Source organism: Suncus etruscus, chromosome 15, assembly GCF_024139225.1.
Source record: "Suncus etruscus isolate mSunEtr1 chromosome 15, mSunEtr1.pri.cur, whole genome shotgun sequence".
Classification (NCBI taxonomy): domain Eukaryota; kingdom Metazoa; phylum Chordata; class Mammalia; order Eulipotyphla; family Soricidae; genus Suncus; species Suncus etruscus.
In genome coordinates, this window is record NC_064862.1 from 20342399 (window position 1) to 20370142 (window position 27744).

General features: G+C 56.1%; 2 protein-coding genes across 8 annotated transcripts in view; one reads left to right on the top strand and one right to left on the bottom strand.

Moving 5' to 3' along the window:
• The first annotated feature begins 922 nt into the window (after positions 1 to 922).
• SH2B3 (SH2B adaptor protein 3) lies at positions 923 to 20781 on the top strand. Its single transcript, XM_049789344.1, has 8 exons — positions 923 to 994; positions 7418 to 8188; positions 19086 to 19187; positions 19270 to 19364; positions 19448 to 19542; positions 19633 to 19847; positions 19934 to 20105; positions 20196 to 20781. Exons 2-8 carry the CDS (start codon positions 7442 to 7444, stop codon positions 20468 to 20470), a joined length of 1701 nt encoding a protein of 566 aa, XP_049645301.1. The 5' UTR covers positions 923 to 994; positions 7418 to 7441; the 3' UTR covers positions 20471 to 20781.
• Positions 20782 to 24057: 3276 nt separating this feature from the next.
• Positions 24058 to 27744, bottom strand: part of ATXN2 (ataxin 2) — a 78050-nt gene continuing 74363 nt past the window's right edge. For 5 of the 7 annotated variants that reach the window (XM_049789332.1, XM_049789329.1, XM_049789327.1 and 2 more), the window contains 2 exons: positions 25475 to 25643; positions 24058 to 24688 (listed from right to left, as the gene is read on the bottom strand). In XM_049789332.1, the coding sequence (XP_049645289.1) occupies positions 24660 to 24688; positions 25475 to 25643 (198 nt within the window). In that variant the 3' untranslated portion in view covers positions 24058 to 24659. The remainder of the gene's footprint in view (positions 24689 to 25474; positions 25644 to 27744) is intronic. The other 2 variants (XM_049789331.1, XM_049789330.1) reach the window with 1 other exon arrangement.

The window sequence follows — 27744 nt, forward strand, 5'->3', positions numbered from 1 at the left end:
GAAGGAAGCGCTGGGCTTTTGGGGGGCGTGGCCAGGTAAGATTCCGCCCCCTAGAAACCTCTCCGACCAATCCGGCTGCTGAGGCTGCTGCTTTTCGTAGCCACGCCCCCTGCTCAGTTAGGTCCTTTAGGCCGCTCGGAGAGTCAACGGGTGGGTGTGGCTTGACAAGGCTCCGCCTCCCGCAGCCCGCCTGTAGTGATGGAAGGAAGCGCTGAGCTTGGGGGTGTGGCCAGGTAAGGTCCCGCCCCATCCGAGCCTCTCGACCAATCCGGCTGCGGAGGCTGCCGCTTTCCGTAGCCACGCCCCCACGTGCTCCTTCAGGTCCTTCTTTAGGCCGCCTCGAGCGCCAACGCGTGGGCGAGCTGTGGGTGGGTGTGGCTCGGCAAAGCCCCGCCTCCCGTGCACGCACGCCTGTGGTGGTGGGAGGAAGCGCTGGGCGTCTTGGGGGCGTGGCCTAGTAAGACCCCGCCCCCAGGAGCCTCTCGACCCACCCGGCGGCGGATCTCCGTGGCCACGCCCCCGCGTCGCCCCGCCCACACCACGCCGCGCCTCGTCCGCCGGGCTGGGCAGGCTGGCTCGCTCGCTCGCGCGGCCGGTTCCGCTTTCCAGAAGGGCGCGCGCGGGGCGGCATGGGCTCGGGCCACCGCGTCCGCCCGCCCGGCCGGCCGCCCGCTCGCTCTGTCGCGGCCCGCGGTGGCGACGGCAGCTTCGGCCGCGGCCCGGGGGCGCCTCGTCTCGCCGCTGCCCCCGCCGAGCGAGCCCCGCGCCGGAAGGCGGCGGAAATGAGGAGGCGCGGCTGGCCGGCTTCCGAGCCCGGGTTTCCTGCCTGAGCGAGCGGCCGAGCGGACGAGCGCCCGTGGGGGCCGGCAGTCGGCGTCCGGCCCGTCCGCCGCGCCCGCGCCCGCGCCCGCGCCCGCGCCCACCGACGCCGTTCCGGGACGGGGCCGCGCGACGCCATGGGCCGGCCGGGCCCGCGGCCCCAAGTGTGTCTCAGGTGAGCCGCGGCCGCTCCGACCGGCCCGGGGTCCGAGGCGCCTCGGGAGCGAAGCCGGCGGGAGGCGAGCCAGGCGGCCCCGGCTCCACGTGCGCGGGGAACCCCGCACCCCCGTCGCCCGGCCCGCAAGCGAGCCAGCGCGCAACTCGGGGCGCCCCGGGGCCACCCCTCCCCCCGGGGCTCCTGCCTCGGCTCCCGGGGAGCTGAGCTGCTGCTGCTGCTGCTGCTGCTGCTGTTCCTGTTCCTCCTCCTCCTCCGGCTCTCCTGCGAGGAGCGGCCACATCCCCGCCCTCCGGCCCTCTGGGCTAGCTTTGGGGGTGCCGGGGCTCCGCATTTGAGGAACCCCCGGGCGCCCGCTCGCGCTCTCCCTGCTTTTTCGGCGTTTCCTCATTCTCCTGTTTCTCTTCCCCATTCTCTCCTTGGTCACGATGATGGTGCGCAGGACGAGGAGGTCACCAACCGCCTGCCTGCCTGCCTGCATCTGGGGCGCCCCTGTCCCTACCTCGTTCTACCCCCTGCTAAGCTAGGCCAGGCCAGGCGGCGTGGGTGGGTAAGTAGGTGGGAGGAAGTGAAATTGGGCTGGAAGAGCGGGGGGGGGTCTTTGCAGCCCCCCAAGGGATGCATGCATGTCTCCTGGGACCCACCTGCTTCCCCCCCCCCCCCAGAACCCAGCCCCTCTCTCCGAGTTACACGGTTTACACTCACTTCAGGCCCCCGGGTCCACCCAACCTGGGTGGTAGTAGGTGCCTGGAGTGGTCAGACCTGGCTGGAGATAGCTGGATCTAAGAGCCCCTCTGGGGGGGCTTCCCTAGGGCCTGGGGGTGCAGTGCAGAGACCTCCAGCTCTCACTGTAGGGAGGAGGAGAGCTTGCAGGGCTTGCCCCGGGCCAGGTTAGGCTAGGCTAGGCTAGGCTGCTGGGGTCAGCGGGTGAGAGGCCGGGCCCGCTGGGGAAGTTGGAAGAAAAAGTCTCGAAGATGATGCTTCTTTGGAGCCTTTTCCCACAGCTCCCCAGCCCCCACCCCCTGCGGGATGGGCTGCCCGGCTGAGCCCAGGGTGAACATTCCTGGAACTTGCTGGGTCCCCTAGGGCCAGCCCTGGGCCACCACCACTGGGGCTGGGCTCCCGGCATGGGCTGATGGTGAGAAGGGGTCGTGGAGCTGAGCCGCGATGATGCCACTGCCCGTGTGCAGCCGGGGACCCACGGGCATGATGCTTTGGAGCCTTAGTCCTCCCTCCACCCCAGTGAACTGCAGGGGGGCTGACTGACCCCCTGGCATCAGTGATGATGGCTCCGGGCCTCGGAATGTTCCTGTCTCTGCACAGCAGGACTTCCTGTGACTCTGAGCTGGAGGGGATGGGGGTGGCCCGCCTCAGTTTCCCCACTGGCCAAAGGGTGCTCTTGGCTCCTTCGGTCACTGGCACCTTGGAAGCAAGGCCCGTCTGGTCTGCCATGGCTGTCAGTGGCTTGTTTACTTTCCTGCTCCACTACCCCTGTCCCCCTGACCCTCCCCCTAAGGCCCGCTTTGGAGCCCCAGATAAATGGAACTTTCTGATCAGACTGGACCCTGGGGAGCCAGCCTGTGAGGCCCAAACCACCCTTGAGTGCATGGAGCTTTCCCGAGGGCAGGTATGGGGCAAGAGGGGGTGACAGGACTGGCAGAGACCCCCATCCGTTCATCCTTTCCTGGGATGAACTGTTAGTGCTGAGGTCTGTGTGTGAATCTTGTGTCCAAGTGCCCAGTGGCTGCCTGCTTTTTGGTGGCCCCTGTCTGAGCTCTTCGAGCCTAGCGGATGACACATTGCTTGGGGTTGTGGGACGGGGTGTGTATGGGACGTGTGTGAGAGCTCCGAGGCCCTGTGTGGAGGCCAGAGGGGACTAAGGCAGATTGACCGTGACTTCTCTGACCTGGATCACCTGGTCCTAACCTCCATGGACAGGTGACAGAGTGACTTAGAGGTGAGGCTGGCAAGTCCAGGCAGGCCTGTACTTGTGCTTGGGGAGGAGGTGGCATTTAATTGCCAGCTTTCCTGGGAAGAAGTGGCCCCTGGGGCCCGGAGCAAGGGTCAGCATCTGTCTGGGTAGGACAGGAAGTGGCTTTCCTCAGGCCCCCGACGTGGAACCAGCTTCTTGTTCCCAGCCAGACCCTGTTTTCAGCTCCCACCTCCCAGAGAAACTGAGGCGGGCAGGCTGCCCAGGGGAAGTGACTCAGCCGGGGTCACTCGCTGAGTCAGGCCTAATTGGACCCAGGAGCCCCGTGTCCCACTCCCGGGCTTCGCAGGGCCCTGATGCTCCTCGGGGACCAGCCTGTCTGTAGACTGCAGCTGGACAGCCACTCCCGTGGGCCCAGACCTGGGGTACCCCGGTAGGGCCAGAACCACCTCCCCCCACCCCCCCCCCCAGCAGGTCCTCCGGCTGCCGCTCCACCCCCACCGGAAACGGCCGAGCAGATGGGCTGCAAGAACTTTCCTCCCACGCCACCCTGTCAGGGGTCGGCCAGGGGGGCTGCTTGCAGGCTTCCTCAGGAGCCAGGCGGGAACCCCTGGGGGCCAGCCCGGATGTGGGCCCCTCCCAGGCCGGCTGGGAGTCTGCCCCTGCCCCCAAGTGTCCCCCAATGCTGGCGGCAACTGACTCACAAGTTCTGATGGGGATGTGGGGCCAGGGCAGACCCAGAAGTGGAGTGGGGCACCCACATGGTAGACTGAGCCTTTCCTGGTACCCCAAAGCTGCCAGGCTACCCTCATGGGGTCTCCCTCTCTGCCAGACCTGTCTTGTGTGAGAGAGTGCAAGCACCCCAGCTTTTGTGGGGAGGTGCTCCCAATGGCTTTTCCTGGTCTTGAAGCCTCAGAGGAAGCGAGAGGACGTTTCCTGTTCTGGTGACTGTCCTGGCACCAGTCACTTGGTCACCCTGCAGTGATACCTAGGGTACTGCTGGGGTCTGACACTCTGGCAGAGCCCTGCTCTGGGGCTCCAGACCTTGGTCCCCCATGTTCCTGGTTTTCCCAGCAGTTTGGTCATAGTGATGGGCATTGGGGTGCCTGAGGATGGTTTGCATGGGCCTTTCCCAAAACTCTGGGCTTCCTCCAGCAGGGAGTCAACATTCCTGGAGTAATCAGCTCTGAAAGTGGGAAGTGCATTCCCCCTTGATGTTAGAAATAAGCCAGAGGCCACCCTGGAGGTGTTGTCTCCCCTGACTTCCTGTCCAGACAGTTGGGTAGGGGGGATGCCTGGGTGACACTGCCTGCTTGTCCTTTTGGTCACCGAAGTTTCCAATATCCTGTATGTTAGGGCAGCTGTCCAGAGCTCTGCACCTGGGCCTTGAAGTCAAAGGTAAATAACGAGCTTTTGCAAGCCCTAGGGTTGACTAGAGAGGCTGGAAGCCATCTTGGGGCATGGGTAAAGCTGGGGCCCAAGACCCACCAGGTACCTCTGAGGCCCCACTGAGTTTGGGGGACCCAGGAAAGGCCAGAACTGAAGCCAGAGCAGGTGGGACAACCCAGATTGAGAGAGGCCCCCTTGGGTGACAGCCTGAGCTCAGTTTGGGAGGCTGTTAGTTCTCAGATGTTCCTGCAAGGGCACCGATGCACCCCTTCCCCAGCACAGCACCGGGGATCCCCCCAGCTCCATGTTTGGGGCCTCTCTAGATGACGGTAGCAGTCCTGTCTGTGCCTGCCTGGCCTTTCTCAGTCAGCCCAGCCTGCTAGGCACTGGCGCTACCCCCACCACCCTTCCTGTGGCCCAGCTGCCTGCCAGCCTGGCAAGGTGACATCCCCTCACAGCCCCCTCCCCCCATGCCCTTGCCTGGCTGCCCCTCCTCTCTGAAGGCCAGAAACTCAGTGAAATCACCACTCGAAGCTGTCTGTCAGCACCCTACCCACACCGCCTCCTTGAGTACAGCAGGCAGGGACACTGAGGCTCAGAGCCCACGCCCCTGTTTGTGGCAGGCTGTGACTGGGTGTGGTCGGGTCTTGGAGCCCCGTGACCTTTCCTGTGGTTACTAAGGGTTGGTCGCCCCCCCCCCCCCAACCATCACTTTAGAGCCAGCTCTGCCCCTCAATGGCCATGGTGCCCTGGATGTGCTGTACCTCAGTGTCCCCTTCTGTTCAGTGGGCTTAGTGCTGGTGAGTGGATAAAAGTCAGTGGTTCCCATAGAGCAGGGCCTAGAGAGCACAGTGGGGTGAGACGAGGCACTGGCCAGTCTCCAGCACCCTATGGGGTCCCCTGAGCACAACTGGGTGTGACCCCCAAACAATATTCCCAAAACCCAGAGAAATATGTGCTATGCTCTGTTTACACCTCACAAATAAGCAGTTATTAAGCTCCTGTTGTATGTGGGGGGCCAGAGAGACCTTTAAGCATGTGGGAGTCGTCTATGAGAGAAGTGTGTGCGCAGGGGACAGTGCGGGTGCAGGCATGGCTCCCGGAAGGTGACTGTACTGTGGGCAGTGGACCGTGAGTGGGACATCAGAGATGACCAATGGCCCCAGGCAGCCACTTTGGGGGTATTTGTGGGAGACCCGGGGACTGGCCTAGGCCTGGTCGAGGAGGGAGCTGGGGTCTGGAATGGGCTTTCTGGGAGCCCCAGTGGGTCAGGACCATGTCTGCCTCATGCTGTGTGTGGACCAGGCAGGCTGCCCACCTGGGTCACCCCGTCCTGCCAGCTAAGCGTGCTGTCCCCTCATAATACAGATCCTACCTAGCAGCCTTTCTGGACCCTCTAAGCCCTCTTGTGAGGTGGGTGCCGTGCTGCACATCATTCTGTGAGGAAACCGGGATCTGGGGGACCTTAGGCACGGGGTGGGAGGTGGGGGGCATGTGTCAGGTGGGGTAGGGGCTGGTTGGTAGCTCACGACTGGGCCTGGCACCCAGCAGGCCCTCCCTGGTATTTGGGGGAAGGAGTCGGGGTAACGTGCTGGTGGATTTGTATCCTGGCTGTGGCACTGTCCTGCTCCTGGGCCTCTGGGCCCAGGTGGGGGAATAGCCACAGGGCCCAGCATAAGCCCGAGATCTAGGGTTCAGCACCCTGGACAGTGGAGGCAGCTGCCCGCCTGCTGAAAGCCCCATCTTGGGGGTGGGGCTGGCAGGTGTGTTCACCCTGAACCCTGGTCCTTTATTCCTATTGGGGAAGTTTATTGGGGTTTGGGGCTGTACCTAGTGGTGTCCAGGGGCTACTTCCAATTCTGTACTTTTTTTTTTTTTTGATTTTTGGGCCACACCAAGTGACGCTTGGGGGTTACTCCTGGCTATGTGCTCAGAAATCGCTCCTGGTTTGGGGGACCATCTGAGACATTGGGGATCAAATCAAGGTCTGTCCTGGGTCAGCCGTGTGCAAGGCAAATGCCCTACTACTGCACCATCGCTTCAGCCCCTTCCGGCAGTGCTGGTGAGGTGTGGGGCCAGATCTCCCTTTTGCCGAGCCTGTACCCCCATTTCTCCCCTGCTCATGCTTATCTCCAGGGCTCTCCTACATGTGGCTGTGGGACAGTGAAGGGGCAGAGCTCAGTCAGGCTTTTCCTAGGCCCCATGAGCTCAGTCCGTCCTCCTGCTAGTATGACGAAGGTTCTGTTACAAACCAGGAAAGGAAGGTCAGAAGAGCTTTGTCTGGGGACCCACAGAGCAGGGAGGCCCCAGACTGCGTCTCAGCTGTTGCTTTTTTTTTTTTTTTTGGTTTTTGGGCCACACCCAGCGGTGCTCAGGGGCTACTCCTGGCTCAGAAATAGCTCCTGGCAGGCACGGGGGACCATATGAGACACCGGGATTCGAACCAACCACCTTTGGTCCTGGATCGGCTGCTTGCAAGGCAAACACCGCTGTGCTATCTTTCCGGGCCCAAGTCGTTGCTTCTTGAGACAAGCCCAAGCCTTCCTGGATTCCTGCCACAGCCCAGAAGATCTCCTTCCTCCTCAGTTTCTGGGTGTACTGGTCCAGGCAGACAGCACCCCATCTCTCTGCATGAGGGGGGCCAGTATGGGGGATGGCCCTGGAGGGCTTCCTGAGAGTCCCATTGATTCCACCCAGCTCCTCAGCCACAAGGTGCACAGGCAGCCAGCAGAGTCCTGAGCAAGTACCTCTGAGTTCTAGAAATAGGCCCTGGGGTGGTACTCCATGCCACCCTCCCCTCTGTGAGGGCTGTGCCACACAGGAGCATATGGGTGCCAGGCCTTCACCAGTGCTAGCATAGCCTCAGTTCAGGCTGTGTCATGAGTGTGAGTGTGTCTGAGTGTCTTGTCTGCATGTATCTGACTTGTATTTGGGTTAGTTGTCCAGCAATCATTCCTGTATGGGTCTATGTGTGTTCATGTATCTGTGTTGGGGGTTAGCTGCCCAGTCTCACTCCTCTGTGGGTCTGTGTCTGTCTGTCTGTGGGTTCTTCTGTTGGGTTAGCTGCCCACCAGTCAACTCTTGTGCCCCGTTGTGTCTTTCAGCCCGGCCACCCCTCACTCTCCACCATGAACGGACCCACCCTGCAGCCCTCATCGGCCTCCCCTGCACCCTCAGCTTCTCCTGTAGCCCCATGCCCTCGGGGCTGGAGCGAGTTCTGCGAGCTACACGCGGTGGCAGCTGCGCGGGAACTGGCCCGTCAGTACTGGCTCTTTGCCCGCGAGCACCCACAGCAGGCACCGCTGCGCGCCGAGCTGGTATCCTTGCAGTTCACTGACCTGTTCCAGCGCTACTTCTGCCGTGAGGTGCGCGAGGCCCGGCCGCCCCGGCCACCAGTGCGCGACTACCGGGAGACCGGCCGCGGGGGACCTCCTGCCAAGGCCGAGGCTCCCCGCAACGACCCAGGCCCGGGCCCTGCCACCACTACCACCGCCGCTGCTCGCGGCCTGCCCAAGGCCCGCAGCTCAGAGGAGCTGGCCCCGCCACGGAACACACCTTGTGCCCTGCAGCACCTGCGTCACAGCCTGCGCCACCTGTTCCGCCGCCGCTCTGCTGGAGAGCTGCCTGCGGGCAATGCTGGGGACACTGAGGCCCCGGGCCGCGCCAGCCTGGCCAGGAAGCTGCTGCCCTGGAGCCTGGCGCGGGAACCACCGGCCGAGGCCCTCAAGGAGGCAGCGCTGCGCTACAGCCTGGCGGACGAGGCATCCATGGACAGTGGCGCTCGCTGGCAGCGGGGGCGCCTGGCACTGCGGCGCACGGGGCCCCCTGACGTCGGCGGTGCTGAGTGTGTATTGGAGCTCTTCGACCCGCCCAAGGTAAGCCAGCGGGCCCGTCTCCTCTGCTTTGCCACTGCTTCCCTGTGTTGGCCAGCTTGATGGTTTCAAGAACCATCTGGGCCGACAAGGGCCACCCTGCTGGTGTTGGGGGCTAGTGGCAGGCCAGCCTCTTAAGATCAATAAAATTCCTGATCTCTACGGGCCATGAGGACCAGATTCCCATCTGGGATTCAGACCTGTGTGGTTCTGTTGAGCCCCTGGCCCCTGCCTCAGCCCACGCTGGCTTCATGTTCATTGTGGGGTTTTCTTGTTTTTGGTTTTTTTTTTAGGGGGTGGGGGGGGTCACACCTGGTGTTGTTCAGGGGTACTTCTGGCTCTGAGCTCAGAAATTGCTCCTGGAGGCTCGGGACTATATGGGATGCCGGGGATTGAATTTGGGTCCTTCCTGGGTCAGCTGTGTGCAAGGCAAATGCACTATCGCTATGCTATCTCTCCAGCCCTAGGCTTTATGTTCGTTGTTTTCTGAGTCAGAAACGGTCTTTGCTGGCAACTACCTTCTTGCCAGCTGAGGAAAGTTCTCAGCCCAGTGGCTCCAGCTGTCCCTCAGGGATGCCAGGCTGATGGCAGGTTTGGGGTGTGATCGTTTGTTCCTGGTTCTAGCAGAAGACCTGGCCTTCTGGGTGGGATGAATATAGGCTCTTGGCCTGTATGTAGTTGAGTGGCTGTTCATAGAGCATCTGTTGTAGACAGACATAGACTTGGGGTGGGGAACCGACATTTGGGGTCCCTGGAAGGAATGAGTCAAATTACTTAGGTATTCGCAGAAGAGGCAGTGGGTCTCTTGTAAAGGATCCAGAGCCCAGTTCGGTGGTGGGGCTGGAGACCTGGTGCAGTCAGTGTGGGCTGCAGTGGTTTTTTATTTTAATTTAAGACATTGAAAAAAAATTTTTTTTTAGTTATTAAAAGGTCAGACCCAGTGGCACTCAGGGGCTTCTCCTGACTCTACACTCAGAAGTTGCTCCTGGCACCATATGGGATGCTGTGATTCGAACCACTGTCTGCCCTGTGTTGGCCATGTGCAAGACTGTTGTGCTGTTGCTCTGGCCCAAAACTTAATTTATTTTATTTTATTTTATTTTATTTTATTTTTTTGGTTTTATGGGCAACACCCGGTGATGCTCAGGGCTTACTCCTGGCTATGCGTTCAGAAATCGCTCCTGGCTTGGGGGACCATATGGGACACCACAGTCTATTCTAGGTTAGTGCATGCAAGGCAAACGCCCTACCTCTGTGCACTGCTCCAGCCCTCCAAAATTTAATTTTGTAAAAGAATTGTGGTTTGGGGTCATATCCAGAGGTGTTTGGGGCTTACTCTTGACCCTGTGCTCTGGAATCACTCTTGGTGGGCTCAAAGGGACCCAATGCCCAGAGTGTTTCCCTGTTCTGTAACATAGGTAGAGGGACCAACTCTGGAGCCTTTCTACATGGGGTGCACACATGTGAACAATGCGCGCGCGCGCGCGCGCGCACACACACACACACACACACACACACACACACACACACACACACACACACACACACACACACACACACACACACACACACACACACACACACACACACACACACACACACCCCTCTCGGATCTGTTCTCTTGAGCTGAATGATGCTGTGCTGGGGACAGGCAGTGTCCACACACACACACACTCACCCTCGGATCTGTTCTCTTGAGCTGAATGATGCTGTGCTGGGGACAGGCAGTGTCTACACACACACACACACACACACACACACACACACACACACACACACACACACACACACACACGATCTGTTCTCTTGAGCTGAATGATGCTGTGCTGGGGACAGGCTGGGGACAGGCAGTGTCTGCTTTCCTGCCCTGGGAATGGGGTGATCGCCCTTTGGGACATTCTTTTTTCCTGAATTTTGACTTCAAGATAGATGCACTTCTTTCTTCCCCTCTTGCTGGAAGGCCAGGGATGGATTGGTCACTCTGGAACCGTTGCTTTTCAGAAACTTGAAAGAACTGGCGGGCCCAGAGAGATAGCACAGCGGCGTTTGCCTTGCAAGCAGCCGATCCAGGACCAAAGGTGGTTGGTTCGAATCCCGGTGTCCCATATGGTCCCCCGTGCCTGCCAGGAGCTATTTCTGAGCAGACGGCCAGGAGTAACCCCTGAGCACCGCTGGGTGTGGCCCAAAAACCAGAAAAAAAAAAGAAAAAAAAAAGAAAAAACTGGCACCAATGGCCACATATGCGTCCCTAGTGCAGGTGGGGGAGCTGCATGTCACATTCTCATGCCCCCCCATACTGTGCCTTCATTTGCATCTCCTTGAGGGCTCATGGGGATAAACATCTTCCAGTATGTTTATTGGCCTTGGAATTTCCTTTGCAGAGTGCTAGTTACTTCTATTCGATTGTCAGCCCTTATTGATTTGTATGAGCCCTAAAATATCAGAAACCACTCTCTTTGCACTGGAAATATCTCCTGCCTCTGTGGTGGTGTTTTTTTCACTCCTCGGAAGAAGTCTTTTCCTGAGCACAGCTCCTTTATTTTATTTTACTTTATTATTACTATTATTATTATTTTTGGGGAGGTCATACCTGGCTGTGCTCAGGGCTTACTCCTGCCTCTGTATTCAGGGATCACTCCTGGCAGACTTCAGGGAACCTTCAGAGTCCCAGGAAGGGGTTGAGCCCTAGTCAAACTTGTGGAAGACAAGCACCTTCTCCACTGACTATCTTTCTGACCCTCCTTTTTGTTTTTTTTGTTTGTTTGTTGTTTTTATTGTGGTTTTTTTTGTTTTTGTTTTGTTTTTTGTTTTTGCTTGGGCCACATGCGGTTGTGCTCAAGAGTTACTCCTGGGGGCCGGGCGGTGGCGCTAAAGGTAAGGTGCCTGCCTTACCTGCGCTAGCCTAGGATGGACTGCGGTTCGATCCCCTGGCGTCCCATATGGTCCCCCAAGCCAGGAGCGACTTCTGAGCGCATAGCCAGGAGTAACCCCTGAGCGTCACCGGGTGTGGCCCAAAAACCAAAAAAAAAAAAAAAAAGAGTTACTCCTGGCTCTGTGCTCAGAAATTATTTCTGGCAGATCAGGGGTCCATATGGGATGCTTGGGATCGAACCTGGGGCAGCTGTATGTAAGGCAAAAGCCTTATCACTTTGGCCCCACTCTGACCCTACATTTTCTTTTTATTTCAACACCGTGATTTAAATTAGTCACAGTTGAGTTTCAGGCATTGAATGTTCCAGTTTCAACCTCACCACCAAGTCCTTAGTTTAGTTTTAATTTTTGGGGGTTTTTGAGTCATATCCAGAGCTCAGGACTCACTCCTGGTGGGTTCAAGAAACCCTATGGGATGCCAGAGATCAAACCAGATCAGCTGTGTGTCAGGCAAATGCCTTCCTCGCTGTGCTACCACTCCAGACCATGGGTCCTTTTAATGAAGCTCAGTTACTTTCCTCTGGAAGGTCATTGCTGTTTGGGGCCTGGATCCTGTGTCACAGGCCCATGTCCCCAGTCTCACAGCTTCCTTGTTCGGGATTCTCACTCTGAAATAGGATCTTGCTTGTGGTCTCCTGGCCATTCCTGCCCACACATGTGCCCATCACTTCCCCAGCAGCCACTGTAGCCCGCCACAGTGCTGCCCAAGATGGTTCCCACTGACTAAGGGTGCCTGCCCTCCCCTCTTACCCTTCACTTGTCTGGGGACAGTTCCCATAGAGGAGAGGGCTCTAGGTTATAGTGGCTCTCTCTCTGGAAGGGGGGCTCCCAAAGCACAGAGAGACTTGGCAGGTAGGAGAGAAGCAGCTGTCCAGTGACCCCCCTCCCCGGCCTCAGGCAGGCAAATACCACCTGGCTGCCGGCCAGGGTTCAGGAGTCATCCTCACAGGGCCCCTGAGTGGAGGGGAGTCCTTGCACTGTTTGGATGGGCTGTATGACCTCGGACCAGCGTTTCCCCAGGAGCCTTAGCCTGTTAAAGGGTGAGGGGGCTGAAGGGATAGCACAGCAGTAAGGATGCTCTTCTTCACATGGCTGACCAAGTTCAATCCCCAGCATCCCATATGGTCCCCCAGGCCTGCCAAGAGTGATTTCTGAGTGCAAAGCCAGGAGCAATCCCCGAGCACTTCTGAGTATGGCCAGAGACAAATAAATGGAGTGAGAGGTGCGGCTAGAAAGCGCAGTTGGGGAGGGCACTTGCATTGCATACATCTGACCAGTTCCATTCCTGGTACCCCATGTGGTGGTCCCCTGAGCCTGCCAGAAGTGACCCCTGAGCACCACTGGATGTGGCCCTCAAACAGGAACAAAGGTGGCACAGGGCCGGGGGATAACTCCCTGGTCAGTCCAGGGTTAGCTGAGTATGCTGAAATCGGGACACTGTTTAGGGAGGAGATATCTATGTTCAGACCCTGGGGAAGTCTGCCTGAGTCCTGGGGTGGTGGGCAGCTGGCAGGGTCAGGCTTAGTTGGCTTCAAGGGCATGGCATGGTGGGGTTCTCGGGGAGGGGGGTGGGAGCCCTGCAGTGAGCTCAGAGCCTGGCCTCGGCTGCTTGGTCTCCTGGCACCAGGCCGGTGCTGCAAGATTTTTCTAGAAGCCGCCGGCATGGGCAGTGGCACCGCCCTCACAGCAAGTCACCTCACATGCTCCCAAGCTCGCTGCACAGGGGTGGGTGTCCTGGGGTCCCATTCTCAGGCCCCCGGCCAGGCTGTTGCTGGTCAGAGAGAACAGCTGGATTGGTCGCCAGCATTCTGACAGAAATCACTTCTCGGCCTTTTGACTAAGATCATGAGTAGAAATAAAAGAGTTGGGAGAAGGTTCTAGAATTCTGGTTCAATCTGGCACCACAGCCTGTCTGTGGACCTCTGGCCCTTTCAGGTTGGGGCACAGCTCCCTGCAAAGTAGGTCCATCCCACCTCTTTCTGCAGCATCTTCTCACTAGGGTGCCCACACCTACTTCTCAGACTGGGAAACAGGCACGCAGCCATCACTGGCATCTATCTGTACTAAGGGGTGGGTGGTTTACGCTGACCCCTGCCAGCAATGAGGCCCCCAGGGTCCGTACAGGCACTGCAAGCTGTGGGGGGATGTCCTGCTCCCTGGGGGGAGGGACTCTGTCCTGACACCTCTGGGTACGATGCCCCCTACCCTGCCCTTGCCCCCGTTCACGAGGGATTCTGCCGGGGAGAGGAGAAAGACAGACGCAGCACAGCCAAGCTTCGAGGGTGGCAAAGAGGAAGCAGGGAGCCTGGACATTCCTGGGCGGCTTCCTTCGGGTGGCAGGAAGTGCTACCCTCCACCTTGGTTTCCTCCACAGTACTCCTTTTGGTGCTGCCGTGTGAGGACTTTGGCTCTACAGCCTTGCCCTGGCACCTCTAGCTCGGGACCCTGGGCAGTGCCCCCAGCCCCTCTTCCTACTCCAGTTCCTTCCTGACAAGGTCTCTCTCCAGGGTCTCATTCCCTGGGGCCCTAGCTGTCCTTTAGTGGGGTTCCCTGAAGGATTATTTTTGCAAAGTGCTTTTCCACTTATAAGCACCCCAGCTGTGTGGCAACCCTGCAATATAGGGGTACAAGACTTGGGCATGGGAGGGGTCCAGGGCCATGAGTGTAGGGAGAGAGCGTGTGGGCAGGTGGCTGTATGCCTCAGTGTGATGTTGGCACCAGACAGCCTGTCCAAAGAATGGGGCTTTAGAGGGTAGCGGGGAGGCACACGCCAGTTTGGGGAGTAGAGCTTGACTCCCTGCCCCTGCTGTAAAGGGAAGCCAGATGTTCGGGGCCACATTGCTGGAGACAGCTTCCTCCCTGGGCGGGGTGGCTCAGCTTCCTTTGAGAGGACACACCCCTTTTTCCTACCTCCCCAGAGCTGGGGGGGAGATGCGGCCACGTCTTCCCTCAGATTTGACTCTTCTGAGGGGGACCCTCAGTTGGGCCTCAGGACACCAGCATTCCTGTGTGGCTGTTGGCAGTCAGGGAAGTCACAGGGGAACCTTCTGGAACAGCGTTGCCTCTGCCACCCTCGTCTTCTGGAAAACCTCTTGAACAAGGGCATGTGTGTGTGAGTCCTGACAATTCTGGTTTTTCAATATACATTAAGCTGTGGCTTAATCAGGTCTTTCTGAGCATGGTCAGGCTCAGGGCTGACTCCAGGCTCTTGCACTTGGGGTCACTCCTGGCGGGGCCCAGGGGATCATATGGGATGCTGGGGATCCAGCAGGTGCCCTTCCCGAAGTACTGTTACTGTGCCCCATTTCCACCCCATTCTAGACCCACTTCCGTCACTGCCCACGACTTTGCTGGCCAGCATTGTCTTGTGGTAATGTTGGGGTGTCTGACTCGGCCCCTCTTCTCCAGCTTTGTTCTCCGAAGGGGCAGTGCTGGGTTGAGGAGCTTTGTGTCCTTGCAGTTCTCTCTCTGGGTCTCTCCATATGAAATGTCATTCATTGTGCCTGTCAGGGTCACCTGGCTCACTTGTGGGTGTGTGAGTCTTGACAGCTGTGGATTGTCCTTATGTGGCCTGATAGTGGCCTTTGTGCAGTGTGGCACTGGGGGGTCCCACATGGACTCTCTTCTGGTCCCCTCCTTTCCTTGCTGACGCCCCACACCCTGCAGGCACAGACCCAGCTCCGACAGCCTGCAGATGGCCCTGCAACACCTGGGATCCCCCCGGGTTGGTGGCCTCTGAGGGGCCCAGAGAAATAAGTAACACAGGGGTCAAGGCAGCACCGGCCTTGTTTGCATCTGACCTGGGTTCCAGCCTCAGCACCTCAGTTTCCCAAGCATGGCCAGGAGTGATCCCTGAGCACCACCATGTGTGGCCCTGGCCCCCACCATCAGATTGGCATCACTGGGGATGTGCCTGGATCTGACCCAGGCACGCAGGTGTTTTAGTTGTGGTCTGCACCAACTCAGCCACGTTAAAGCTCAGTTCTGACTCTCAGAGTGTCTCCCCTCCCTATGCTAGTTCCTGTGCCCACAAAGGTGCCTCCAGCCCAGGATTAGAGAAATCATTGACCGGTGTTAACATGTCTCTGTCTTGGGTTGACTCTCCCCTTCTCGGCGCTCAGGGTTCACTCCCTGCGGTGTTTGGGGGCTGTAGTGCTGAGGATCTGAGAGCTGAGAGGTTCCCCTTCCCCTTCCCCTCCCCCTCCAGGTTTCTAGGCTGCATCCTGTACCCTTTGTTCTGGGTGGCTGTGCCATTTCCTGTCATTTGATGTCATTTGAGCTCTGCTGAGTCCCCTGAATAGCTCTGGGGGTGCTCTGCCTCCCTCACCTCCCTGTCTGCCTCTGCTCCAGGCCCTGCTACATTTTTCCAAGGCAGAAAGCAGGGGGACACCATGCGGTTTGGGGGACGTGGTTTGGGGGGCGCCAGGCTGTTCCCCATGTTTTCCTCTGCCCCTTCTGGCCAGAGAGCTGCTAGGGTGCATACTCTGATCTCCCCAAACTCGGAGGTCCTCCAGTCCACAGAGCACCCTCTTGTGTAGTGGGAATGGGGGCAGTTCTAGTGCTGGATGTGGCCACTTGGGACTTGTTTGATGAGGGACTGGCGCGAGGCTTTGGTTTCAGGCCCTGTCCGGTATAAGGAAGGTTCTGGGCTATGGGAGTCAGGTATGTTGTGGCCCTGCCACCCCCACACCCTGCATCTGGGCCACCCCTACTTCAGCATGCTGGCTGTGTCTCTGTCCCTGTAGACTGAGGCCTGGTCCTGCTCTGTCTGTGTGGGCTGTGGGTCCCTGTGTGGCCTTGGGCGCCCCCAGGCTGCATCTCTGGTTGTTCACCCCACTGTCTCAGGAGGCATAGAGGCTGCTGGGGCGTCTCTGCTGTATGGGGGTCTGTCTCAGGGTGTTGGTCTCTGAAAGGGGCTTTGTGTCCTGTCACTATGGTTCAGTGTGGGGTCTCTGTCCCTCTGGGAGTGACTTTGTGTCACTGAACATCTGACATGTGGGTATGGACAGGCCCTTGCACCATCTGTGCCCACATCTCTGGCTAATCCCCTGCCCTTTTACAGGGTTTTTAGGGAACCTCAAAGGGGCCAAAACTGTCCCTCCTGGTGCTTCCCACCCCAGGGAGGTGACTGCAGGGCGTTGATTGCCTTCTGGTGGCCCTTTTCTTTGGGGAGCTCTCAGATGGGCCGGGGAGTTGACAGGATGTATGGGACCCCCCCTTCCGGCCCTTGCTCCAGTCCAGGGGCTGCAGCTCTGGCTGCCCTGGGGTGCTACCAGCCAGCATTGCTCAGTGAGCCAAAGGCTCACTGTCCACAGCTTGCCCTGAAAGGACCCTGCTGTCCCCCACACGGCCCGCCTAGCCACTTGCCCACTGGACAGCAGCTCCCCCAGTGCGTCTCTGGGCCCACCCAGCGCTGGGCCCCAGCTGGGAGCCAGGCTCCAGTTCCCACCCCCCAGGAACTGGCTGTCAGATGGCGGAGGCAGCAGCCTGGCCCGGAAACGGTGGCCCAGCCTGATAAGCTGCAGCCAGTCACGCAGCCAGGCTTGGGGCAGGCGTGGCCTTTGGTCCCTGGTTTTGCCACACACCACCACTCCTGGCTTCTGTTCTCAGCCTGGCCCCTTGTCACTGGGGGTTCCCCCCCCCCCATAGCTCACGGACTGGGGCTGCCCCTCAGGATGCGGCTGTGAAACAGGCAAACCATAGAGGGGCTGGCCGTCTCCGCACATCATGCTTGGCTTAGTTCAGCTGTGCCTTCTCCCCCACCCCAGGCTTGTGGTGGAGTAGGGGGAGCTGCTCTGATGCCCCTGTGACACCCTCCCTCTGGCTTGGACGATGTTCACTAAGGGTGGCTGGTGCTCTGGGTCTCCCCGGGGTTTCTCCCTGTGCTCCTGAGGCACCTGCACTAGGACCCAGGATTTGCCCCCAGCTTTGAGGGGCCTCCTTGAGGCCTCCCTGCATCTACTCTGCTTACTATTCTCACACCCCAGACAGGAAGCTGAGGCGGGCACATGTCAGCACACCCCATGCAGGGACTCCGCGCGGTCCACACTCCAGAGGATGGCCAGAGTTAGGCAGGGCAGCCCCAGACTTCCAGAAGGAATGCAGAGGACAAGAGAGTTTTCCCCGATGGGTGGGTGTTCTTTCGGGGACAGGGTTGTTGTGGGGGGGTGGTCTGTGCCTGGCCCTTGAGTTCTTGGGGGGCGTGACTGGTGCCCTCAGCCCTTCCCACTGGCCCTTGACTCAGATTCACCACTTGGGGGCTGCTGTGAGGGTGAGGCAGCTTCCCTCCCCTTCCCCCATTCTCCCCCCCATTAGCTGGGACATAGGCAGCTCAGCTCACACGTGGCCTCTCCCCCTGCCCACCCTGCCTTCTCAGCCCTTAAGACATTCCTCCCGCTCTGCCAAGCCATGAGAGGTGGTGAGGGGACAGGCCTGACCCAAGATCTGTGGGTGACGGTGGAGTGGGAGGCCTATTGGGGGGGGGGGCTTCTATCTTAGGGAGCTGCACCTTCTCTCTTCAAATACTCCCTCCCCGGTCGTTCCAGCTTCATCCGATGAAGCCTAGTAGGGAGCAAGTTGTCAGCTCATCCTTGTTATTACAGGGCGATCGGTCCTGTCCCCCAGCTCTGACCCACTGAGCTGGCCTTGCCTCAGACATATCTGGCAAAGAGCCGCACAGCTAGCCAGTCCCAGGTGGTGCTGATTTTGGGCTTGGAGCCAGTCGGTCCTGAGGTGGGGACAGCAGTGGAGCTGGTTTGCATCGCTAAATTTCCTTGTAGCCTCATAGTCCGGTGCTCCTGGGAGTGAGCCTCGGAGAAGCTGCACTAGCCCAGGGGGTGGCCAGGGATGCCCAAGCTCCAGCTGTGCCTCCAGCCTGACCACAGCCTTGAGCAGCCCCCTCAGGCAGGCTTTATCCCACGCTGTGGCCGCGGGGACAGGAGACGGCCTGCCAGGTCAGCACTAAGGGTGGCAAGCAGCGCCCCACACTTAGAGTGAAACTAGCAGTTTTCCTTGTGGGTCTCGGCCCTCACACTGACCCAGCTGGAGCAGAAGTGAAAGGGAGCCTAGCTCGGCCTCTCTCCAAGGCCTACTTCCTCCTGTGGGCTGGGCCCATCGGACTGCAGAGCAGAGGAAGGAAGAAGGGAAGAGGGGACAGATGGAGGGACTCTGCCCATCTGAAGTGTGCCCAGTCTGCTTGTCAGAGACTCGGAGACATGTCACACACTCACAGAATTGGATCTAGAAGACCCGTGTTCTTCAATCTGGAGGTTCCTGGCAGGGTGGGAGAGTAACCAACTACATGAGACTGGCTGGTGCTGGTCATTTGGTTCCTCATGGCTTCCCCCTGCACCTGCTGTGTACATACCAGGGGAGGGTCTCACCAGTTAGTTCTCTGCGGGTATGGCCCATGTTCAGAGCACAGGCAACCATGTGGCATTGGGGATCGAATCTGCAAAGGCAGTGTCTACCAGAATGTTCTCTCGGGCAGAGGCAGCAAATGTCCATCCTCTCCTCCAGACCAGGAGCATCCCTGACTCCACTGTTCACCTGCTGGTGGTCCCTCTGCTGAGGTCCAGTGACATCTCTCACCCAGAGAAGTTGCCAATCTTACGCCAGGGATGTATCCCTCTTTGTCCAAACTTCCGCACCCCCGTACCAAGACACCAAGACAGGAGACCCCCTCTTGCCTAGGCTGGCTAGATGAATAGCTTCTTGGTTCTGGGCTACTTTGGACAAGGCCTCAAAACTTGATTTTCTTCACATAAAATGATTTGCGATGGAACTGTGTCTGCTCCAAAAAACTCAAAAGGCATGAATGGGGCTTAGGCACAGAAGCAGGCACTATAGTTTGGCTGCAGACCCATATGTCCTGGGTCAGCAGCCTAAGTAAGGGCCAGCATGCCGTGGGCATGGGCCTGGGCAGAACAGGCCATGAGGGACAAGCAGCACCATCTTCTTGTAATCCTAGAGTTCCAAGCCCAAGATTCAGGCCGCCTGCTCCAGCATCCAGGACGTGCGGCGCTGTACACGCCTTGAGATGCCAGACAACCTCTACACCTTCGTGCTGAAGGTGAGAAGCGGGACTGCCCGCACCCTGGGGCTGTCATGCACAACCCGGAGAGTCACACTACTGCTCCCTGCCTTCCTGCCAGGTGAATGGCCAGACAGACATCATCTTTGAGGTGGGAGATGAACAGCAGCTGAACTCATGGATGGCTGAACTTCGGGGGTGCACAGGCCAAGGAGGGTGAGGCGCGGACCCCAAGGCCCCCACTTCTTGTACTACTGTGTCACCGGCCCGACTAATTCAAGCCTTGCCTTTCCCTGCAGGTTGGACAGCACTGATGTAGAACCACTGTCTCCCTCAACCCTGGAACTCGGCCTGTCTAGTTCCCCCAGGGGAAGCACAGACTCCCTGAACCAAGGTGCACACCTGGGGCCGGCGCCTCTGTCCGCTGGGGTATATGGCCACCAGGCCCTATCACCCCATCACCACCCTATCTCATCTCGCCCAGGGGCTTCTCCTGGGGGGCTGCTGGACCCAGCCTGCCAAAAAACGGACCACTTCCTGGCCTGCTATCCCTGGTTCCATGGTCCCATCTCCCGCGTGAAGGCAGCACAGCTGGTTCAGCTGCAGGGTCCCGACGCCCACGGGGTGTTCCTGGTGCGGCAGAGTGAGACGCGGCGAGGGGAGTACGTGCTCACCTTCAACTTCCAGGGTGTAGCCAAGGTATGGGTCCCCCTCCCCATTTCCCTCCTGTTTCTGTGCCCCCCCCCATCCAGTCCCCAGTCTGAACCGAGCCCCCTGTCCTGCAGCACCTGCGCCTGTCCCTGACGGAGCGTGGCCAGTGCCGGGTGCAGCACCTCCACTTCCCTTCTGTTGTGGACATGCTGCACCACTTCCAGAGCTCGCCCATCCCCCTCGAGTGTGGCGGTGCCTGTGATGTCCGGCTGTCCAGCTACGTGGTGGTGGTCTCCCAGCCTCCAGGTGGGCCCCGGCCAGTTCCTGAGAAGTGGAGGGTTGGGGGGTGCAAGCTCACGTGGTGTCCGATGCCTGACCAGTGTCTCTGGCCCCCAGGTTCCTCCCACACGGTCCTGTTCCCCTTCTCCCTCTCTCGCTGGGATTCAGAGCTGGGCCTCCCCCACCTCAGCCCCGACACGCTCCCAGGCCGAGCGTCTCCCCCAGAGCAGATATTCCACCTGCTGCCTTCGCCTGAGGAACTGGCCCACAGCCTTCGGCACCTGGAGCCCCAGCCCGAGCCCGCCAGCCGAGCCCGGGACTCAGATTACGAGCTGGACTCCACCTCCCGGAGCCACCTGCGGGCCATTGACAACCAGTACACACCGCTCTGATGGACCTTTTCTTCCTGCCAGAGTGTGATAGAAAGAAGGGACACTGGGAACTGCTTGGCCAGTTTGGAGGTGCCCCTTGTTAGGCCTGTTGAAGGGCCCCTCCCTCTTCATTCCTCCCAGCACCTGGCTTCTAGTGTTTACAGAGGTAGTTCTGGTTCACCTGCGTGGGTCCTGGGCCCAGAGCTGGCAGTGGAAACTCGTTTTCTCTCCCACTGACACTGTCATAGCCAAGGATGGACTTTCTCCTGGGGGTGGGGTGGGGTGAGGGGCAACCAGGTAGCACAAAAACACTAATAGACCCTGGATTCTTCAGTTTTCCCATAATAGCTTCACAGGAAGACCCTCGGACAAAGTTCTGGCCGAGGGGCACGCTAAAGGTCAAAAACAATTTTTAAACATTTTACCTCAGATGAACTTTTCTAAAGGATTCAGATTTCCAAGCTAAACCAATACTTCTCACTGTACTGTTTTGAACTAACTGCCCCTTGCAGCTGGTGTCGTCAGGGACAGTCTGCAGACCCACCTTACCAGATCCCGCCTTCTCCGTCCCAGTCTTGGGCATTGCCAGCACTGTCCTTCCAAAATGGAGCCAACCATGTGGGCCCATTCAGGTGGCTTCTGAAATAGGAGGGTGGCCAGAAACAGGCCTACCCTGGTGCCTTATGAACAGAAGTCTGGGTTTTGTTTTACCAGAAGTTTAGGAAAAGAGGGTAAGAGGACAGACATAAAGGGACCAAATCTTTCAGTGGGGCTGATACAGAGACCCACAAGCCTCTACTGCCTTAATCACACAAGTAGGTCTGTGGCTCTGGGAATCTGTGCCAATGACAGCTAGCAAGAACCCCCTTTATTAGTCCACAATCAGGGTTCTGTTGCAGCTGATCAACAAGGAACATATATGGTGGAGTGGGCACATAGCCTCCCCCGCCATCTGTGGAGTCTTGCACTGGTCTAGACTCGCAATGCAGAGCAGCTTGGCTCCTAGAACTTGTGTGCGGAGGTTCAAAGACAAGTGAGGGCTGTGACAGTAAAATCTTCCACCACAGCTGCCAGGCTTACTGGAGTGGCTTCCAGGAGAGACTGGGAGTTGAGCTCAGCTCCACATGCACACTGCCACTCACCAACTTAAATCTGACATGCTGCCTTATCTGGGGTGATGGTTACTTCTCCCCCCTTCAGCCAGCAATTCTCTGCTCCTTGAAGTCAGACATTTGATTCTAGAATTCCCTGAGGGTTTTATTTTTTGGAGGGAGGGAGGTAGGTAGGTAGGGACAAATAGCCACCTTTTTGCTTTAAAGAAAAACAGTCCTGCTGGAGATAGTGTTAAGGCACTTGTCTTGCATGTGGCTGATCCATATTTAATCCCTGGCACCCAAGAACCACTGGGTGTGGCCCCAAACCTAAAAAATTTATTTTCCAGTTATAAAGCAGAACCAATCCTGATTGAAGCTAATTTTTGTCTTTCGGCTACATCCAGCACACACCCAGCTGTGCTGGGGATTGAACCTGGGTTGGCCACATGCAGGGCAAACACCCTCCCTGCTACACTATCATTCTGGCCCTAATGGTCCCATTTTTTTAAGTATGTTCTGCTCTACCACTTGAGTTATCCAGGACATTTTGTCTTCATTTTCTACACTCTCAAGCAGATTTCTCTGGGCACTGAATGCTAGTCAACTTGAGCACGTACTAGATGTCTCTTTCAAAAGACAGTGCCAGGAGGTCAGGTGCTGCCCTTGTGTAGGGCCTCTGCAGGCCAGCCTCCCCACCAGCCCTCAAAATGGAGGAAGCACATCAGAGTCTGTGTTCTCAGTGACTGGCACCGAAGGAAAGGACCGAGTGGACAACAAAGTGAGTTCTCTTCCTCCCAGTCCAGGATCCTCCTTTTTCTTTTACTTTTTCTTTTTCTTTTTTTTTTTTTGGTTTTGGGGGCCACACCCGTTTGATGCTCAGGGGTTACTCCTGGCTAAGCGCTCAGAAATCGCCCCTGGCTTGGGGGGACCATATGGGATGCCGGGGGATCGAACCAAGGTCCTTCCTTGGCTAGCGCTTGCAAGGCAGACACCTTACCTCTAGCACCACCTCACCGGCCCTGGGTCCTTCTTTTTCAACGTGGCTTCAACATTAGTTTCTCAGATAGTGCCAGTTGGCAAGCCAGGCACAGCAAGTGGCAGCTCCGACCCACAATCTACAGAGTCCCACATTAGACTCTGCGAATTAACAAGCTGCTCCCTCTCCTCAAGAGTTTCCATAGCAAACATTCCCTACTGCCAGCACTGTTCAGTTCCTTCCTCAGGGCTTGAGAAGGGACACTAAGCTTCCTGCAGGAGCAGCCAGAGGTGGTCAGTTGCAGCAGGCACTCACATCCGTTCTCCCATCAGTCCTGTGTGTCTGAGTGCCAGTTGGCATCACGTTCCTGCCAGGTGAGAGCAGGAGCATTCCCAGCCCATACTCCCAGCACTCTTTCATCTGACTTAGTGAACTTTTACAAACTAACAGTCACCAGCACCAAAGAGTTAAGTCAGCTAACTTGCCTTGAATTTTAGACCAGCAGTCTATCTTGCTTTATGTGGTATAACCTGTTTTTGATTGTTTCTGGGCCCTGTAGAATTCTACAAGGAACAGGCAGCAGCATTAAAAAGCTTCAGGCCAGAGAACACTATTTGACACAGCATATTTTTTTCCTCCTCTTTGGGTTTTTGGACCACACCCCATAATAAGCACATGGGTTACTCGTGGTTCTGTGTTCAGAAATCGCTCCTGGTAGGTTCGGGGGGACCATTTGTGCTGCGAGGATCGAATCCGGGTAGACTTGCGCTGTGCCGGCAGTTTCTTTAGAAATCAAGGTTTTGAATTCTCTGAGTTGCCTGAGTTTTTCCTGCTTGATTAGGGCATAGCTTCCTATCACAAATAGCATGGAAGCTCCAACGTAGCATGGAAGCTCCAACGTTCCACACAGGCTAGTCTAGAATCTGCCTCTAAACAGGGTCTCGTGTGTCTAGAGTAAGCAGCACATTTTAACAACAGCACAGAAAGCGAATCCATTTTATATCCTTATAGGCAGAAGGCATCTAGCAAATTTTTTATGTATTGTTTATGTACTGTACAAGTAACTTATTCTTGGAAAATGCAACTTTTGTTATGATGTACAAAATTGCTATATGTGAATAAAAAGTTTTCAGACTCTTGTTTTGTTACAATGTTTGAGGTTCCATCTAGAACTGTGGCCTCTGCAGAAAACTTGCTTTTTCTCCTCCTTTCACCAAGTGGACATTTTGAGCCTGTAGCAATGAAAACTGCCTTGTATTGTAAAGAGCTTGTCTCCTGCCCTCTACTGGTTAAGAGAGTTGTCTGGAGTAGGACAGTTTCTGGTTGACTATTAATCATTTGTGTTGAGATATTCAAAAGGAAGCTTACAGAATCTGATTAGACAGAGCATGGCCAGCCTTACTCCACCTGAAGCACAGAGCTCATGAAGAAAAATCACCTTCCAGATTAGAAAGTGACTGTGCTATCACCTTGACAGTAAGTATCCTACAATGCAATCAGCATAAGCTGTTAATTGTATAAACACACACTAACTTGATAGTTTTTAAAACTTTTTTTATTTTTTAAATTTTTTTTTAGTTTTTATTTTATATTATCTACAAAGTAAAAGTTTTCCCCTTAACTTAAAAGTTGAACCACTGTAGACAGTGATCACCTCAAACTTGATTTATAAATAATAAGCCGTCAGTTCTTTGACGGTAAGAATTTACCGAACCATTTGTCAAGTTTAGTAAAAGGGTGTTCCGAGTCTTGATTTCTTTTTTCTTTTTTTTAGCGGTAATAGCAGCAAGAATCATTCTTGTTACTTCTTTTGCTAGCTGATGTGTTCGTGACTTTTTCATGGGTCATTAAAAAATAAATAACTTCCAGTTTCAGCAAGCAGAGCTGGGGGGTACTCGTGGGACTCTGAAACAGCACATGGAATTATGGAACAGCCCACAAGTTCCTAAATGCCTCTACTCGGTCCAAATGTCCTCCACTGCAAGTGAACTGTTAGCAAATATTCCTATTGGATGTTACAAGAAATCAACATACTTTTTTAAAAACAAAAGAAATGAGATTCTAGTTTTCTGTGCTCCCAGTTGGCAGAAGCAGAAGAAGGGAGGAGGGGATTTGGCCTTTTGGTTCCTCCATGGCAGCCTTACAACTGCTGTTGGTGGTGGGCTTGTACTGTAAGAAAGAAAAGTGATATTGAAACAGGAAACTGGCAATACTGCACATTAGCCTAATTGTCTGCAGCAGACGACTGTCTATCTTTGTGCTCACTGAACAAGACTCGAAGTTTCATTCATTCCCTCTACCCATTGGTAGGTACCAAAAGGGGAAGGGGAGAGGTGGATAGAAACAAACCAGACATAAAACCACTTCAAATAAAACTCTCAGAAGACTTGCTCAGGGGGCAGAAAAAGGCCCTAACATACCCCCTCCCCAAATATTAGCCAAGCACCAGTATTGCTTTCAGAGTAACGAGTTAGACTGAATGTCGCCATGGCAGCCATCAAGTAGTAGAGCACAATCCTGGGGTGTTCCCTCCCTGCCAGGGCCTCGGCTGAGCTAAAGCTACACTCAGACCAACCATACACAGCACTTTGTCCAGCGCTACGATCAAACTCTGCCATGGTAATAACCCCCCACGACAGTCTGCTGGTACTCAGGAAGAAAACGCTGCCCTGTCCAGCCTGTCATTCCTAACAAGGAGGCCAACTGAGTCCTAAGTGTGCACCGGCCACACAGATGCTGCTGCTTCTCAAGCCGAGCCCTATGTACCATCAGACATTCCTGGACGCCGAAGGCCTGGCACTGAGCTGATCCTCACAGTCCCTGCTGTGGACACTCAGACTCTCATCTTGCTAGTTCTCAAATGTGGGATTCCGAGCGCTGGCCCTGCCTGCCACTCCACCTGTGCGAGCAGAATGCTTTGGGGTGCCCGGCGGCCCCTGCACACACACGCCTCACCTGAAGGGTGCGTCATATAGGGGAAATGCGCTGTTGTCGAGACTGGAATGGGCTGTAGTGCACTTTGAGCGAGGGCGGCCTGGGGACCGCCGGGTGGCTGTGTCGTCATTAGCATCATTGGCGCATGGGCAGTTGGATGAGAAGGAACCATTCCTGACTGTACATGAGCCTGAAACAGAGAGCTCTTTTACGCATACAGGCAACATCTCCAACTTAAACAACATGTCAACTGTGGTCCTTTTGCTAGGCTGGGGCTCTCAGGAAAGGGCGGCAATGGGCCCCAAGGGCCCCTTCTTTCCCTCTGTGGGACATGCCCTCGTAGAGATCTCATCGACAACCTGTAGATAATGCTTCACTTCTGAGGAAGCCCTATCAGGCTGAGGGCCAGGCATCCAGAAAGCAAAGCCCTAGTCTCCAACTTCCTGTCACTGAACTCTTTCATACTTGACGAAGCTCCCAGAGATCAGATTCCTGAAGTTCCTGAGAGCAGCTTTCTCGACTACATTACGAGGGAAGTCAGAACTGCTTTCCATGTGGGACCTACACTATGTGTCTGCCTCACTCAAATAAGAGAGCAGATTCATTCCAGTGAGAACAGGGATGGCCAATTTCTATCCTCTGGTTCTCTCAGGCCAGGCATTTGCCCTCCCCTTGGTCTGTGGCTCGCTCACCAGCACACAGCAACAAGGATGTTGGGGCAATGAGAAAACACTCAAGCCTCCTCCACTGGGCTACAATGCTGATGGAGCAGGAGGAGGTAGTTGGGTGAATGGGCTTCAGGGTGTAGGAAAGGCAAAATGAAATGAGCTGGGCCTGCCCATTGTAGCAAGTGATGGTGAGTTCAACCAGACTTCATGGTCAGCTACTTTTTCAGTAGCTGGACAAGCTCTGCCAAGACTTGGCAGATCAGGAAAAGGCATTATTTCTTGCTTTCCACACTCGCACTGCTCTAGACCAAGACAAGCCCTGACCTGATACGGTTTCGACTCACCTACTCAATAGGCTCACAGCATTACAGGACTTCCCTATAAACATTAACCTCTGCTCTTCCGCACAAAAACACACAAAAAGTTAGGTTTTAGGAACCCCAACTTCTATGTATATTCACATGCCCACTTCACTAACAACCTCCACTAAACATCTAAAGACCCCTCCTCTCATTAACTTCCGGATTCAACACAGTGGCCCACATCTGGCCCAATCAGACCTCCCTCCCCACTGTCAAAAAGCAAATTATCCACACAATACCACGTTCTACAGAATCTATGCTCCCGGAGATGTACAACTTTAGTGATGGTTGCTCCAAAGAGCTCCAACCAAGGTTATCTCCAGCACCACCACACCAGAGCTTCAGTGGCACTGTCTGACAGGGAATGGAGTCTGGTGGGGCAGTCTAATCGACTCACCAGAGTGTTCTGTGGTGAAAGTAGCAGGACCTCAAAGACAGCGCCAGGGAGGGCCTCCAAAGACCAACAGCACTGAGACCAACTCTAGAGCCACTCCTTTGCTTTTTAAAGACAACCCAAGGCAGCCTGGGATGGCCCTGGACTTCAATCAGCAGCTGATAGACAGCAACCACATCCTTCACCCGCAGTGAAGCCCCACATTGCTTTCAGGGATGCTTTGTACGAAAATGGGAACACCCACGCCACCTCCAGCTTACTTCCAGTGACACTGACCAATGTTCAAGGCCAGGCACTTTCGAGAAGTACAACACATGGTCAAAACGGGTATATGGGAGCCAGGGAAAACAACAAAAGATTTGGAAAATTTCTCTGGAACGCATGTGTCTAATGAGCTGACAGACGCAAAGTAGTTATCTCAGAAGCTAAGAATTGTACAAGCCCCAACCTCCCTGCCAGACAAGCGTGTGACATTTATATATGTATATATACATAATATACATATATTCATATATACACACGGTGCCCTATATATACATATATATAGGCATATATATGTACATATCGCAACAAAGCTATAGAAACATAGCAAAGCAGACACAGAAAGGAAAACAGACCCAGGAAGAGAGCTCAGGCTGTGGTATATGCCTTACATGCAGGACTCTGGCTTTGACACTTGGCACTGCATGCTTCCCTGACTACTGCTGAGCATGCCTCCAGCCCCCCAAAAGAAAAAAAAGGAAAGTACTACGATTGCATTAGAGGCTCCAAAATATCTGTACGGTCTCAGGTGGGAAACGGTAAAGGACTGGCCACTCGGCAACTTCACTGCTCCACTACAAAACCACACAAACATTCATTTAGAAT